The 16731-nt window shown below is 48.1% G+C and overlaps 1 protein-coding gene across 1 annotated transcript in view; it reads left to right on the top strand.

Moving 5' to 3' along the window:
- The window catches only part of FAM227B (family with sequence similarity 227 member B), a 106944-nt gene that overhangs the window by 10066 nt on the left and 80147 nt on the right, over window positions 1-16731 (top strand). Inside the window, exons 4-9 of the mRNA XM_056866077.1 lie at window positions 1143-1213; window positions 3754-3798; window positions 5201-5305; window positions 13109-13210; window positions 13829-13930; window positions 15375-15495. Coding sequence (XP_056722055.1) covers window positions 1143-1213; window positions 3754-3798; window positions 5201-5305; window positions 13109-13210; window positions 13829-13930; window positions 15375-15495 — 546 coding nt within the window. The remainder of the gene's footprint in view (window positions 1-1142; window positions 1214-3753; window positions 3799-5200; window positions 5306-13108; window positions 13211-13828; window positions 13931-15374; window positions 15496-16731) is intronic.

The following is a 16731-nucleotide window of genomic DNA, read 5'->3' as shown; positions in this document are numbered from 1 at the left end:
GGTTTGTAGCTGCCATCCATTGTTAACCCTAAATTGTGGAACTCCCTGCCCCAGGATGGGGTGATGGCTGCCAGCTTGAAAGGTTTTAAGAGGGGAGTGGATGTGTTCATGGAGGAGAGGGCTATCCATGGCTACTAGTTAAAATGGATACTAGTCATGATGCAGACCTATTCTCTCCAGGATCAGAGGAGCATGTCGAATATATTAGGTGCTGTGGAACACAGGCAGGATAATGCTGCAGTTGTCTTGCTTGTGGGCTTCCTAGAGGCACCTGGTTGGCCACTGTGTGGACAGACTGCTGGACTTGATGGGCCTGGGTCTGATCCAGCAGGGCTTTTCTTATGTTCTAAGGCTTTAATAGGGGAGTAGACATGTTCATGGAGGCGAGCGCTATCCATGGCTACTAGTGAAAATGGCTACTAGTCATGATGCACACCTACTCTCTCCAGGATCAGACGAGCTTGCCTATTATATTAGGTGCTGTGGAACACAGGCAGGATAATGCTGCTGCAGTCATCTTGTTTGTGGGCTTCCCAGAGGCACCTGGTTGGCCACTGTGTGAACAGATTGCTGGACTTGATGGGCCTTGGTCTGATCCAGCAGGGCTTTCCTTATGTCCTTATGTTCTAATTATGTAATTAGAATGGCTCTGTGGTCTAGATTCTCAGCTGCTGAGAAATGCAGTTAATTTAAGTAAAGGTGAGGATCTTCATTCTGGACACCCGTCTAGCCCATTTACCAGATATCACGAGCGAACCATTTTCAGTGATTTTAGGGGCAAAAACCTTCAGTGCTGTGATTTCTTTTTAGAGGTGTTTTTTATTTTTTGTTTTTTTCACAAAGCTGGGCTGCAATTGGAAAAGAAAAAAAATGTTGTGGTGGAAGGAGGGGTCCTAACCCCCCCCCTCCCAGACAATCACCCTCTGCTGTCGTTTTCCCCTTCCGGTTGCAGCCCCGGACTCCGCAGTTGCCCAGCATTAAGGGAAAGTTTCTCTACTAGTACTCGTGGAAGATTCCTGGACTGGGCAAATTTGAAAGCAAATTAAGGGGGAGGTGAGGGGGAGGCGAAACGCTAGATCCGAAATTGCAAGTTGGGGGGGTTAAACATTGAATTTGTTGCCTCTTTTATTACTCTCTTCAAGCTGTTGAGCCGCCAGCTTCTGCTTCAAATGACTTTTTGATGATGAAAAAGAAGAAGACAACGGAAGTGGAGGTAGTTTACTTATTGGTCAAGACACTCTCCTGCATATACGGATGCCCCCTATATTCACTCTTTAAAGATTAATCAATTAGTTTAGGGTTTTTTTTAATTCCCTAACTTTGGTGTGAGATACTGTCAGCCAGCAGCCACCCAAAACCTGGCCTGGATCCAAGCTTGGCCTGCTTTACTTTGGGTTTCATCAGCCTGCCTATGAAGCAGTCCTGAGAGGTGCTTGGCCTCCTCCTCCTCCCATCGTGGTGTAGTGGTTAAGAGCGGTGGTTTTGAGGGGTGGACTCTGATCTGGAGAACCGGACTTGGTTCCCCACTCCTCCACATGAGCGGCGGAGGCTAATCTGGTGAACTGGGTTGGTTTCCCCACTCCTACACACGAAGCCAGCTGGGTGACCTTGGGCATGTCACAGCTGTGTTAGAGCTCTTTCAGCCTCACCTACCTCACAGGGTGTCTGATGTGGGGAGGGGAAGGGAAGGTGATTGTAAGCCGGTTTGATTCTGCCTTAAGTGGGAGAGAAAGTCGGCATATAAAAACCAGCTCTTTTTCTTCCCCACAGTGTGCTGCTCCAGCAGCCGAGGGTTCGGTCAATGATACTGAGCACCAAGGGGGTCCCTCCCAGCCCACCTGGCCAATAAAGTCCGTGAAGGACTGGCAAGTCTCACTTTAATATCCCACTGTGATGAGCTTCAGTGTGGGCAGAACTGTGAAATATCAAGAACATTGACACAGCACTGGCAGGGTAGAGGTGGGGCCATAGATAGTTTTGAAGAAGAAGAAAAGTTGGTTTTTATACCCCACTTTTCTCTAACTTTAAGGAGTCTCAAAGCGGCTTACGATCACCTTTCCCTTCCCCTCCCCGCAGCAGACACCTTGTGAGGTAGGCGGAGCTGAGAGAGTTCGGAGAGAGCCGTGACTAGCCCAAGGTCACCCAGCTGGCTTTGTGTGTAGGAGTGGGGAAACCAACCCGGTTCACCAGATTAGAGTCCGCCGCTCATGTGGAGGAGTGGGGAATCGAACCCGGTTCTCCAGATTAGAGTCCACCGCTCCAAACCACTGCTCTTAACGCCAAGCTGGCCTTCTCACTACACACGCTACTACCCAGAAGAGTATCCCCCATCCAGTATTTGTGCACGGTGCTGAAAAACTGGACAGAGAGAACTGTTTCTCCCTCTTCCCATAATGCACAAGCACCCAGGGAAGCTGATAGGTAGTAGATCCAGGCAGACACAAGGAAATACTTCTTCACTCAAAATGTGTGGAATTCACCGCTGCTGGATGTGTCTGTGGCTACTAGTTTAGTTGGCTTCAAAAGAGCTGATTTAGACAAGCTAACGAAAGACAGGTCATTCAATGGCTATTTGTCATGATAACTACATGGAAACTTCTTGCTGAGAGGCAAGGAACCCTATGAGTACCAGTGCTAGGTAGCGAGAGCCGTGACTAGCCCAAGGTCACCCAGCTGGCTTCATGTGGAGGAGTGGGGAAACCAACCCGGCCCACCAGATTAGAGTCTGCCGCTCATGAGAGGAGTGGGGAATCGAACCCGGTTCTCCAGATTAGAGTCCACCGCCCTTAACCACTACATCACGCTGGCTGAAGGAGAATTCAGAGTACCCTTACCAAACTATAGTTACAGGGTTTCTTTGGAAGGGCTGTCAAAATGGTATAAATTGGCAGTGTAGATATATCCAAAGGAATGGGCAACAATCACACGACTCAAGGAATTCAGGCTGAACCCTTCTCTGCAGTGGCCCAGACTCAATTGGGAAAACGTGCCCATTATCAAAGTAGTCATTTTTGTAACTGAATGACAACTCCTGGTGATTTTTCACAGTGAAGGCCTTGGACAGATATTTGCCTCATACGGTTCTCACAACCAGTGATTCTTCCACCCTACCCCCAGTAAAACAAAGCCCTCTATGCGAGATTCTGATTTTTATAAGCCCACACAGATAAAGTTGCCTAGATAGTGTAAAAAGGTAAAAGGTGCAAGCACCTTCTCTAGATAATGTAAAGATAGGTATCTTTATATTAATGGTAAAGGTAAAGGTCCCCTGTGCAAGCACTGGGTCATTCCTGACCCATGGGGTGACGTCACATCCCGACGTTTACTAGGCAGACTTTGTTTACGGGGTGGTTTGCCATTGCCTTTCCCCAGTCATCTTCACTTTACCCCCAGCAAGCTGGGTAGTCATTTGACCTACCTCAGAAGGATGGAAGGCTGAGTCAACCTTGAGCCGGCTACCTGAAACCGACTCCCGTCGGGATTGAACTCAGGTCATGAGCAGAGCTTTTGACTGCAGCACTGCAGCTTACCACTCTGCACCACGGGGCTCTTCTCTAGATAGTGTACCTTTCTTTATATTAATGGTAGCACAGTTTTAATTTTGCATAATGTCTTTTCATTATATACTTTCAGCAATTAGCATTTTTATTCTAAACATTGTTAGTGAAGAAAACAAGTTATGTGTTCCCCCCTCCCCATGGTACAGTGTTTTTATCATGAAGCTTCAATGCCTTTCTTTAAAATATGTTTCAGTTTGACGCAGGCGCCATGCAACGTTCACGGTATAAAAGAGCAGAGGTAAATTTGCCATGCATGCTTATACGACCTAATGTTACAAAACATGGGCTGTCTCAAGGGTTTATAGCCCCCGAGGTGAACCATGGCTTGGTACCCCCGGCCAGCAGTGTAGAGAAAAGTGAGGAGTCTAGAATGAACTTTCATTTGTAAGAGATAACACAGTAACATATACGTGTATATATTTAACGAAGAAAAGAAATTCACTTCCCTATAATTTGGGGAATCCTCTATTTAATCTTCCCAACGTCCCTGTGAGGTAGGCTGGGCCGAGAAACAGCATCTAGCCTGTGACCAGAGTGAGTTCCATAGCTAAGGAAATAGAGAATGAATACTGTTTGATCCTGCAGTTTGAATACATGTTTGTTTATTTATTTTTCCTTCTAGTTTTAACCTCTGTAATTTTAGGATATTATCAAGCATTCTAATTTTACCCTCATTTAGTATTTGCTCGGACATTAATTAGTTATGCTCCTTGATAATGCCATTTTTAACCATTTTAACCATTTAACTATTTTAATAGCAAATCTATTTTGTATTTGTTTTTATCCTATGCTATTTAACTATGCAAATTTGTCTTATTTGGTGGTCTATGACTGTAAATATTGATTATTATTGACTTGGTACCCTCGGCCACCAACGTAGAAAAAAGAGAGGAGTCTAGAATGAACTTTCATTTGTAAGAGATAACACGTTAACATATACGTGTATATATTTAACAAAGAAAAGAAATTAATTTCCCTATAATTTGGGGAATCCTCTATTTTATCCCCCCAACGTCCCTGTGAGGTAGGCTGGGCTGAGAAACGGCATCTGGCCCGTGGCCAGAGTGAATTCCATGGGAGAGTGGCAGTTTGTACCTGGGTCTCCTGTTCTCGTTTGACATTCGAACTGTTGACAGTGGTGCTCATTTACTAAGAATTGCTTACACTCCCTATGTATACTAATTTCCTTTCCCTAGATTTAGCAGCCACTGGGCTATCCATCAACCACTTCACACTTTAAAAGGGGAAATAAAATTTAATTTTTCCTTGACGCTATAAAGAGAAAAGTTGCCACATCTCTCACGCAATTGACCGATCTATTTGACAGCAGACAAAGCAGCAACTGCTTCTCAGGAAGTGTCTTTAGCTGTTTTATCTAGGGAGTGATATATTTATTTCGTGCAATATTATTTTGTGGACATGCTAAAACAGTGTGGGCTAGGGAGTCTATTCGATCAGGACAAAATTTTCGTTCTTCTGCAGTAATTTTATGTATCCTAATTTCAAAGATAAGGATATCTGCCCAAAATAACAATCACTTCTCCATCTTGCTGTATTTGGCTCTTCTGCCTTACAAAAGAATGTCTAAAATAAATAATCAGGGGATAGTTATTTGGAGTAAAATGTCCATTTCTTTGTAGAACTACAAGTTCCCAGGTTTCCAGTCACTTCATCTCACAGATCTGCCTTATCAACTAGAAGCTTTCCATCTTTGGGATTCAGTTCTAAAAGTCCAAACTTTCAAGGTATGCCCTTCTCTATTTTAGCTTATGTGGCAAAAAAAACAATGATCTAAAATGTTGCAGCAACTTTGGAAGATTGATCCCCCCCCTTCCGTGGCTTATGTTTCTTTTTGTTTTTCTTGGTGTACTTCAAGGATGTTTGGGGGGCGGGATCTAGAATCAAAATTGCTTCACTTTGTTTTTAGCAGGCTCGTTTTAGAGAGAGATTTGGTATTTTTCCCCATTTCTTATGTTTATGATTATTCAGTTGTTTACAGGATGCTGTATGGACAGCAGCTTTTCAGAGACTTGGAAGTGCCGTTGCAGAACTGGCCTTGTTTGTCGAACGCACATTATTTCTGTCCTGCCGTGATCTTTGGCCAAACCAGTTTTGCAGGCTCTGGTAGTACCCCAGGCAGTACCCGGGACACACGGAAAATAGTTAGGGATGCTTCCCAAATTCTGCTTCGGCCGGATTTCTCTGTCGGTTTCGGAGTTCCGAGTAACCTTGTCTTTATTTCTGAAGCGGAACTAATAGGTTAAAAAATCGTCTATTTTGTTCTTTCTGGATTTTGTACAGGATTTTTCTGTTCCTTTGTATCTTTTCCCTTTCTCTATGTTATCAGTAGATGTACCTGATAGAACTCGGCTTGCTGTGATTGTACACACAGTTCCGTCCTGATTCTTTTTGTCTAGTGATTTTTCCAGTATGGAGGAATACACTTCCTCCTCAGTAAAACACTGCACAAAAACAATCTTGGTTTCCTTTGTTTTTGTCTCTTTTTTTGCAGTGCAGTATGGGAAATAACCTGCTATTTTGCTGCACCCTTTCTAATGAGGTATTCTGATTTTTTGGGGGGTGGTCAATTCCATCTGTTTTATATGGCATTATATATCACCTGTAGAATGGATTATATATTTTTAAAAACTGATATTTCCTATATGTATGCCTGTCTATTATTGCCCTTTTAGTCAAATTCAGTCAGGATTTGATAAAATTTGAGATTAATCCTTAGAACGTCTTTATTCAGTTAGCTGCCTCATATGCAATCAATTAAACCTTTTCTGTTTAGCAGACTCGCAAAAAACAGCAGGTCTGAAAGCATCGGGGAAAGATAGCCTTTTTTCCTGATTTTTTCTGATTTTGAGGGTGGTGGTAGGAATCACAAGATATGATCTGACCCTTCTCCAGAATTTAATCGTTCTCCAGAAGGGACTCCACGTCAGCAAAACAAAAGGGGGGCATGGGTGATAAAAAAAATTCCACGCACAGCATCTGTAACCACGTGTGGTGCTCTGTGATGCACTAGGTCTGTGCTCATGGTTACGCTATATCTCATTGCCATGCTCAGTACCTGCAGTAGTACCTGCATTATGTTGCAGAGCTTTGCCTTTTCCCTTGTATCTCTGCAATGAAAGAGGCTAGCGACTTTGGGAATGCAGAAAACCTGATTGTTATAGCGTTATATCAACATTCAGTTGCTGATTACCCACCCCCACCTCCCTGATGGCAGGCGGAAGAAATGGCTGCCACAGAATGGTTGCCACTGGATGGGAAAATACAAACTTTCTTACATGGAAGCCCTCCGGGATTTACTCCAACCCTTCCCAAAACTTGGCAGAACAGCAAGCCTGAGAAAGATTAAATTTCATCTAGCCCCCTTTCTTCCCCCTCCCCCCCCCCAAATTCAAGCAAATGCTTGTCAGGCCTGAGTGCTGCCATCTTCACTGACCTGTGGATTGGGGCCCCTTCCCTGTAACTTAGAACAGCGGTGGTCCTCTTAACAGAGCAATCCTAAGCAGAGTCTTACTCAGGTTTGTTTGGTGGGGCCGACTCCTACAAAAGTGCTCTTAGGATTGTTACAGTGCAATCCTAACGTGAGTTTAGATGCGTGTAACTCTGCTTAGGACCACACTGTTAATGCACTTCTAAAGAGGTGGTGTTTGAGTTTGAGACACATGAACACATGAAGCTGCCTGCTACTGAATCAGACCCTTGGTCCTTCAAAGTCAGTATTGCCTACTCAGACCGGCAAGCGGCTCTCCAGGGTCTCAGGCAGAGGTCTTTCCCATTACCTCCTTGCCTGGTTCCTTTAACTGGAGATGCCGGGGATTGAACCTGGGACCTTCTGCATGCCAAGCAGATGCTCTACCACTGAGTCATGGCCTAGCCCCATGAAGCTGCCTTATACTGAATCAGACCCTTGGTCCATCAAAGTCAGTATTGTCTACTCAGACCGGCAAGCGCCTCTCCAGGGTCTCAGGCTGAGGTCTTTCCCATCACCTCCTTGCCTGGTCCCTTTCGCTGGAGATGCTGGGACCTTCTGCATGCCAAGGAGATACTCTACCACTGTCCCACAGCCCCGTCCCCTCCCCGTTTCCCCCGTTACCGTTTTTTCCATTTATATTTTTTGAAACAGTGGTGAAATGTTAGTCTGAGATAATCACTGCAAATCTGTTACGCGTGATGTAATTTATGGACTCCCTTTTTTCCCCTGGAATTCGTACACTTTGACAAAGTGTCAGGTTTATTTATTGTGGTAACTGTTAATTTCCTGCCGTTTGCTTGAGGCCAAGTAGTGTCAAATACAACAAGACCTAGACTCCGTTTCTTTGAGTGGGGAGGGAGAAGCCCTATCCTTCGCAGTCATTGCTCATAACTTATGCGGGTTCCTTTTTTTGTCTAAATAAGAGAGCTCCCTGTAGAATCCTGTGCCAATTTTCTACTTGTATAAATAATGTTCTGGTACGGCAAAAATTACTTAGAATGTAAAAAAAATCATTCCAAGTCAAAGCTGGTACTGCAACATTTAACAATCAAAAGAATTTTAAAAATCTTATTTAATAAGTGCTACAGTTAACAGGGCATAAAACGATGCTTGCTGTTTGAGAAAATGAGTATTGATCTAAGCATGGTGTAGTGGTTAAGAGCAGTGGTTTGGAGCGGTGGAGTCTGATCTGGAGAACCGGGTTTGATTCCCCACTCCTCCACATGAACGGCGAATGCTAATCTGGTGAACCAGGTTGGTTTCCCTACTCCTACACAGGAAGCTAGCTGGGTGACCTTGGGCTAGTCGCAGCTGTCTTAGAGCTCTCTCAACCCCACCTACCTCACAGGGTGTCTGTTGTGGGGAAGGGAAGGTGATTGTAAACCGGGTTGAGTCTCCTTTAAGTGGTAGAGAAAGTCGGCATATAAAAGCCAACTCTTCTTCTTTTACTTCTTCTTCCTCTTCCTCCTCCTTCTTCTTCTTGCTGTTTGAGAAAATGAGTATTGACCTAAGCAGATATTTGGGGTCATTTGGGGGGTGGGTTATATGAGGTTACAGCTGTGGAGCTGACATGGGTTCTTGTAGACCAGTACTATAGTCCTTAATGAAGTACAATTTCTCTTTTCAAGTTTAAGCTCTTTGTTTCATGGCTGCAAAAATGATATTCCACAGGGAGACCAGAGGAACAGTGGTGTGGTGGCCCACACTGTGATAAGACCGAACAGTTTTATAAGTATGTTATTACACACCAGCTTCGATAAAACCCCTTCATAAACATAGGATCATCAACATGGTATTAATGTAGATGAGGAATCCACATATCATGTATAAATATTACAGGAACCCTGTATCCATCCTGTTTCAGAATAGATTTCCGCGTGCTTCTGATCTGTCAGGCAAATAAGCGGAAGCAATAAATCAATGAATGATGCTCCTTTGCCCATCAGACATTTTTCTGAAGTTTATTGCCTTCACTCTAATTTTCTAACAGTTAGAGCGATTCCTCAGTGGAACAGGCTTAGAACATAAGAAAGGCCCTGCTGGATCAGACCAAGGCCCATCAAGTCCAGCAGTCTGTTCACACAGTGGCCAACCAGGTGCCTCTAGGAAGCCACAAACAAGCTTCCTCGAGAGGTGGTGAGCTGTCCTTCCCTGGAGGTTTTTAAGCAGAGGCTAGATGGCCATCCGACAGCAATGCTGATTCTATGTCCTTAGGCCAGTGATGGCGAACCTTTTAGAGACCGAGTGCCCAAACTGCAACCCAAAACCCACTTATTTATCGCTGAGTGCCAATGGGGCAATTTAACCTGAATACTGAGGTTTTAGTTTAGAACAGGGGTGGGGAACCTTTTTTCTGCCAAGGGCCATTTGCATATTTATAACATCGTTCGGGGGCCATACCGGGCGTAGATCTCCTGGTGTGTGTGTGTGGGGGGAAGCTAGGGTTGACAGGTCCTCTTCACCACTGGCGGGAGGTTTTGGGGGTGAAGCCTGAGGAGGGCGGGGTTTGGGAAGGAAGACTGCACAGCCATAGAGCCCAATGGCCAAAGTGGCCATTTTCTCCAGGGGAACTGATCTCTATTGGCTGGAGATCAGTTGTAATAGCAGGAGATCTCCAGCCACCACCTGGAGGTTGGCAACCTTAGGGGAGGCTATGCAGAGAAGGCTTGGAGGGTGTCTCAGCTCCCCCAGGTCTTCCCCCTCCTCCCAGGTGGGAAGGCAGCCAGCGGTGGGCCCAGGCAACCAAGGTGCCAGGGGGGCGCAGCTTGCAGCCTGCGGTCAATCTGCAAGGAAGGAAAGAAGGAAGGAAGGAAAGAAAGAAGGAAAGAAGGAAGGAAGGAAGGAAGGACAGAAAGAAGGAAAGAAAGGGAAGAAGGAAGGAAGGAAAGAAGCAAGGAAAGAAGGAAGGAAGGAAAGAATGAAGGACAGAAAGAAGGAAGGAATGAAGGACAGAAAGAAGGAAGGAAGGAATGAAGGACAGAAAGAAGGAAAGGAGGAAGGAAGGGAAGAAAGGACAGAAAGAAGGAAGGAATGAAGGACAGAAAGAAGGAAGGAATGAAGGACAGAAAGAAGGAAGGAATGAAGGACAGAAAGAAGGAAAGGAGGAAGGAAGGGAAGAAAGGACAGAAAGAAGGAAGGAAGGACAGAAAGAAGTAAGGAAAGAAGGAAGGAAGGAATGAAGGACAGAAAGAAGGAAGGAAGGAAAGAAGGACGGAAAGGAGGAAGGAAGGGAAGAAAGGAGGACAGATAGAAGGAAGGAAGGAATGAAGGACAGAAAGAAGGAAGGAAGGAAGGAAAGAATGAAGGACAGAAAGAAGGCAGAAAGGAAGCATGGAAAGGAGAGAGAGGGGGGAGGGGAGGGGGAGGGAGGGAGAGGAGGGAGGGAGGGAGAGGGAAAGGGAAGGAGAGAGAGGGAAAGAGAGGGGGAGGGAGGGAGAGGGGGGAGGGAGGGAGAGGGAAAGGGAGGGAGAGAGAGGGAAAGAGAGGGAAAGAGAGAGAAGGGGAAAGAGAGAGAGAGAAGGGGAAAGAGAGAGAGAGAAGGGGAAAGAGAGAGAGAGGGAAAGAGAGAGTGAGAGAGAGAGGGAAAGAGAGAGAGAGAGAAGGGGAAAGAGAGAGAGAAGGAGAAAGAGAGAGAGAGAGAGAAGGGGAAAGAGAAGGGGAAGGGGAAAGAGAAGGGGAAGGGGAAAGAGAAGGGGAAGGGGAAAGAGAAGGGGAAGGGGAAGGGGAAAGAGAAGGGGAAGGAGAAAGAGAAGGGGAAGGGGAAAGAGAAGGGGAAGGGGAAAGAGAAGGGGAAAGAGAAAGAGAAGGGGAAGGGGAAAGGGAAGGGGAAGGAGAAAGAGAAGGGGAAGGGGAAAGAGAAAGAGAAGGGGAAGGGGAAAGAGAAAGAGAAGGGGAAGGGGAAAGAGAAAGAGAAGGGGAAGGGGAAAGAGAAAGAGAAGGGGAAGGGGAAAGAGAAAGAGAAGGGGAAGGGGAAAGAGAAAGAGAAGGGGAAGGGGAAAGAGAAGGGGAAGGGGAAAGAGAAAGAGAAGGGGAAGGAGAAAGAGAAGGGGAAAGGGAAAGAGAAGGGGAAGGGGAAAGAGAAAGAGAAGGGGAAGGAGAAAGGGAAGGGGAAGGAGAAAGGGAAAGGGAAGGGGAAGGAGAAAGGGAAGGGGAAGGGGAAAGAGAAAGAGAAGGGGAAGGGGAAAGAGAAAGAGAAGGGGAAAGAGAAAGAGAAAGAAGGGGAAAGAGAAAGAGAAGGGGAAAGAGAAAGAGAAGGGGAAAGAAAGAGAAGGGGAAGGGGAAAGAGAAAGAGAAGGGGAAAGGGAAAGAGAAGGGGAAGGAGAAAGAGAAGGGGAAGGAGAAAGGGAAAGAGAAGGGGAAAGGGAAAGAGAAGGGGAAGGAGAAAGAGAAGGGGAAGGAGAAAGGGAAAGAGAAGGGGAAAGAGAAAGAGAACGGGAAGGAGAAAGAGAAGGGGAAGGGGAAAGGGAAAGAGAAGCGGAAGGGGAAAGAGAAAGAGAAGGGGAAGGAGAAAGGGAAGGGGAAGGAGAAAGAGAAGGGGAAAGAGAAAGAGAAGGGGAAAGAGAAAGAGAAGGGGAAAGAGAAGGGGAAAGAAAGAGAAGGGGAAAGAGAAGTGGAAAGAGGAGAGAAAGAATAGGAGAGTGACAGAAAAAGGAAGAAAAGAGAGAAAAGCCTTCACACACACACACAGCCGGCTCCCTGCGACCGGGCTTCAGCCTTCCCACCTCTCCCCCTCCCATCCCCAAGTCCACAAAAGTCCTCCACCTGATCGGCTCCCACGCGGATGCTCCGGCCCCGGGAGGGAGCGATTGGCTTTTTCCTCTTCTTCCCCCCTCCCTCCCTCCCTCCCTCCCTCCCTCTCTCTGCGGCGGCCGAGAGAGGTTTCAACCCCTGTGCCGCGCGGCGTGCAGGGACGCTTCGCCTTCCCGGCTTGGGGGAAGCGTCTTCCTCCCTCCCGCCTCCCGCCTCCCCTTGCCGATGGCGAGAAGGGGTTTAAAGGGGCCGCAGCGTTCCTGCACGCTGCGGCTTCAGAGAGGGCCGTGCTGCGCTGCGTTTCTCTGGCAGCTGCAGCGGAGCCCAGGCTGGGCCAGGAGCCTTCTTACTCCTCCTCCCAGAGGCTCCGGGGGCTGCTTGGGCGCAAGTCCCGCCGGCCGCCACCGCAGCATGCCCCCCCCCCACCGCACGGGCCGCTCCCGCTCCCCGGCTCCGCTTCACAGGCCGCTCGGCTGGGCTGCGCGCTGGGCAGAACCGGGGCGGTGGCGGCGGCTCCTCTTGGCCGAGTAGGGGAGGCGCCGCAGGTGGCGGCCCGGCCTTCAGGGGCCTTTTGCAGCGGGCGGGCGGGCAGGCGGGCCCTGAGGGCGACCGCTCCCGGCTCGCCTGCTGTCCCCGCCCCCGTTCTGAAGCGCCTCCCAGTCCGACCTCAGGCGTGAGGAGCCAATCCGTAGTCGCTGCAGACCGCCCGTGGCGCGGGGCCAGGCAAAGCCGTGCCTCGACCCCTCGCCTCCAGCCTGGGAAGGGAAGGGGAAGGAAGGCTGCTTCCCCGGGGGCTGAGTGGAGGCGGCCAGGCGCGTGCCGGCAGAGAGGGCTACGCGTGCCAGAGTCGGCACGTGTGCCATAGGTTCGCCAACACGGCCTTAGGCAGATGATGAGAGGGAGGGCACCTTGGCCATCTTCTGGGTCACTGGGGGCGTGGGGGGTGGAGGTAGTTGTGGATTTCCTGCATTGTGCAGGGGGTTGGACTAGATAACCCTGGTGGTCCCTTCCAACTCTTATGATTTATGAGACTGGATGTAATAAAGGGCTGTGATCATAGAACCATAGAGTTGGAAGGGACATATAGGTCATCTACGTCAACCTCCTGCACAATGCAGGATCAGCCTGGAGCAAGTGTTTGTCCAGCCGCTGCTTGAAGCCTGCCAGTGGGAGCTCCCCACATCCCTAGGCAGCCGATTCCTCGGCTGAACCACTCTTACTGCAAAAAAGCCTGAGGACTTCATTGGAAATAAACAAAGTCCCACTTCCTTATTTCATTATTCATGTCTGTCTGTCTTTCATGTTTTAGCCGGGACTTAATTTAAAAGTTCTGAAGAAATTGTTTCTCTCGGAAGCGTCCGTTGCGCTTTTACAGGATTGCTTTTGGTGGTGGTTTCTTCAGAAGTACAAGGTATGAAGAAATTAAGATATATATCTATCCCCATTGTGACTGCTTGTTTTTTTTTTAAAATAAATGTGGATATGCAAAGGTACCTTTTGTCGAACATTAGTGAACCTCAGCTTGCTTAGATGGACTTTAGTGCTAAAACAACTGAGGCCTGGAGAGGAAAGTACAAAGTAACTTTCCGTGTGCATGGGAAAGAACGGCTAACTCTCATTCATGGGTGAATCACAACACATTAGGAAGAATTTTCCAATAGAGCAGTTCCTCAGTGGAACAGGCTTCCTTGGGAGGTGGTGAGCTCTCCTTCCCTGGAGGTTTTTAAGCAGAGGCTAGATGGCCATCTGTCAGCAATGCTGATTCTATGACTTTAGGCAGACGATGAGAGGGAGGGCATCTTGGCCATCTTCTGGGCATGGAGTAGGGGTCGCTGGGCGTGTGTGGGGGAGGTAGTTGTGAATTTCCTGCATTGTGCAGGGGGTTGGACTAGATGAGCCTTTGGTTTGTGCCTCTGGCAAGCTTTCAACGCTTTTGACAGAGCTTTTGTGCTTAATTGGAGTGTCAAAGTATGGCCGTTCTATACGTGAAACAGGCATTCTGACCGTACCTTTTTCTGATTATTTCAAGCCCGATCAAGGACAACAGGATTGTCTTTTTGACAGAATATCCGACAGCTTTGTGGCACTTCTGATGAGTACCCCCAATTACATAAAGGATCCTTTCTTTCAGGTAATGGTGCACATAACGATCTATACTATGCAGTTAGGCTGATTGCTTCTGCCCTAAATTCTCCTTACCCCATTCTCTGAGAAGTGAACAAAGGAATGTAATTGCTCTGTAGTCCTTTAGTGTTATCCACCACCTATCATGTCCCATCTCTGCTGGACCGTTTTGCCTTCCAGCCCTTTTCCCACCCCTGTTTGGGCTGCTGTGAGTGACTTCTGTGATATATATGTGGGCCCAGCAATGGTGTTGCTAGGATCTATACGAGAGCAAAGTTGGCACCTTGGTTCATTGCAGGATGGAAGGCTGGAAGGCTGAGTCAACCTTGAGCCGGCTACCTGAAACCAACTTCAGTTGGGATCGAACTCAGGTCATGAGCAGAGCTTGGACTGCAGTAGTGCAGCTTACAGCTCTGTGCCACGGGGCTCCTAGCAACCATTAAAATCAACTCGAAGGATCAGCTCTCTTAGCAACCATATTGGACCTTATTTTCATTGCCGCCAGAACATACCGGGAAGTCCTATAAGAAACGGGCCCATTGGTGTCTTTTAACAAAAATACTAATTTCTCAGCACTAGGACAAGTGTTAAGGCCAGAAACCAACCTGGCAAGAAATTTAGCCCTGGGTTCCACGTATAGAGGGCATTGCTGTTTAGTTTAGCGTGGACTAGAACATACGGAAAGCCCTGCTGGATCAGACCAAGGCCCATCAAGTGCAGCAGTCTGTTCCCACAGTGGCCAACCAGGTGCCTCCAGGAAGCTCACAAACAAGACAACTGCAGCAGCACCATCCTGCCTGTGTTCCACAGCACCTAATATATTCTGCATGCTCCTCTGATCCTGGTGATAGGTATGCATCATGACTAGTATCCATTCTAACTAGTAGCCATGAACCCCTCTCCTCCATGGACATGTCCACTCCCCTCTTAAAGCCTTCCAAGCTGGCAGCCATCACCACATCCTGGGGCAGGGAGTTCCACAATTTAACTATGTGTTGTGTGAAAAAAACACTTCCTTTTATCTGTTTTGAATCTCTCACCCTCCACTTCAGCAGATGACCCCGCGTTCTAGTATTATGGGAGAGGGAGAAAAGCTTCTCCCTGCCCACTCTCTCCAAACCAAGCATAATTTTATAGACCTCTATCGTGTCTCCCCTTCAACAAGGCCCGCAACAAAACCAAAGTGCCAACTTTGCTCTCGTATAAATCTCATACCGTCTCCGTTTGCTAATTTACCTGACCGATTTAGTTTGCACGTTGCTTTCGCAAGGCGTTAAGCTACGGTGCTTTTTGCATACTTTGACAGAGCTGGCACTCCCCGCCTAACGATTCAAATGTGTTTAAATTTTCTGAGTTCATTGTTTATTTTGTTTACTTTTTATATGTGGTCTCTGCCAACTTTTCAAATGTCGTTACGATGCATAAGTTAAGCTTAATTCCTATTTTGGCAGATGTACCCTGACTGCTTGTCGCAAGCCATCTATCTTACTTTTCGTGAAGCTTTTCCCAATTCTCGTTTCGGTGATGAGTTTAAAGATGAACTAATCGATTTAATTTTCCAGTGGATAAGAGGTAAAGTAGTGCATTTTTCCCCTCCCAAACCCTCGCTATTAAGACTTTTCAGACAGAGCCTTAATGTTGATTTTAATGGTGGTAGTGCTGAGTCTAAGAGCCCCTTGGCGCAGAGTGGGAAGCTGCAGTACTGCAGTCAAAAGCTCGGCTCACGACCAGGGTTTGATCCCAACGGAAGTCGGTTTCAGGTAGCCGGCTCAAGGTTGACTCAGCCTTCCATCCTTCCGAGGTCGGTAAAATGAGTACCCAGCTTGCTGGGGGTAAAGGAAAGATGACTGGGGAAGGCAAGAGCAAACCACCCCGTAAACAAAGTCTGCCTAGTAAACGTCAGGATGTGACGTCACCCCAGCGGTCAGGAATGACCCGGTGCTAGCACAGGGGACCTTTGCCTTTAGTGCTGAGTCTGTATCTTTGTTTTATAAAGTTCTGCTGATTTATTCATCTGTTTGCTAAACGCTGTGCATATGTTAATTTTTATTGTGATGTCTGTTAGATAAGCTTTGTTTAATCACTGCAAGTTTTGAGGATCTTACAATATTTTAACAAACAATGTTTAAATACATGTAACAGAATTGGGTAAAGTCAGTGGTCGGCAAACTCATTAGTCAAAAGAGCCAAATATCAAGAGTAGAACGATTGAGATTTCTTTTGAGAGCCACCATCCTATTTGCTCCCCCCTGCCCCCCCTCACCGGGAGGGCGCCCTCCCCCTCCCTTGCAGCACCAGTGCGGGGCCTGGGTTGGGAGAGCTCAGGGCCAGGCTGGGAAGTGCCGGGACCCTTGCGGCCGGGAAAGGCAGGGGACTTTCCTGGGACTCGGGGGAGGGCTGGCCATGCGAGGAGGGAGGCCGTCATGGCGCTGGGGGGCCCGAGGCACCGGCGTCAGCTTGGAGAGGGGGGTCGGTCCCCCCGCAAGGGGCCGGCCCGCGCCTGCCTGCCTGCCAGCCCACTAGCCCCCACCCCCCACCCCCCACAGGGCAAACGGCCCGCTGGACCGACCATCCCTCCCGCGCCTCAGTCCCCCGCAGGGACGCAGCCCCGGCAGGGCATAGCACGGAAGCGCTGGCCAGGGAGCTCGCCTGCCGTGCCACCGCAGCCACTTTCCTCTCCGCGGCTCCAGGAGCCCGCCTGCATGCCCGGCGTTCAAATGGCTGGGCTGAACCCTTCCTGCTGGGCTGGCTCCACCCGGGGGCGGGCGCTGCTCACGGCAGAGCCTCCTGGCAGAGGCGCGCCGCCGC

The sequence above is a fragment of the Euleptes europaea genome, chromosome 20 (genome assembly GCF_029931775.1).
Source record: "Euleptes europaea isolate rEulEur1 chromosome 20, rEulEur1.hap1, whole genome shotgun sequence".
NCBI lineage: Eukaryota > Metazoa > Chordata > Lepidosauria > Squamata > Sphaerodactylidae > Euleptes > Euleptes europaea.
The sequence above is the reverse complement of the archived record's forward strand: the minus strand, read 5'-3'. Positions and strand labels throughout refer to the sequence as shown.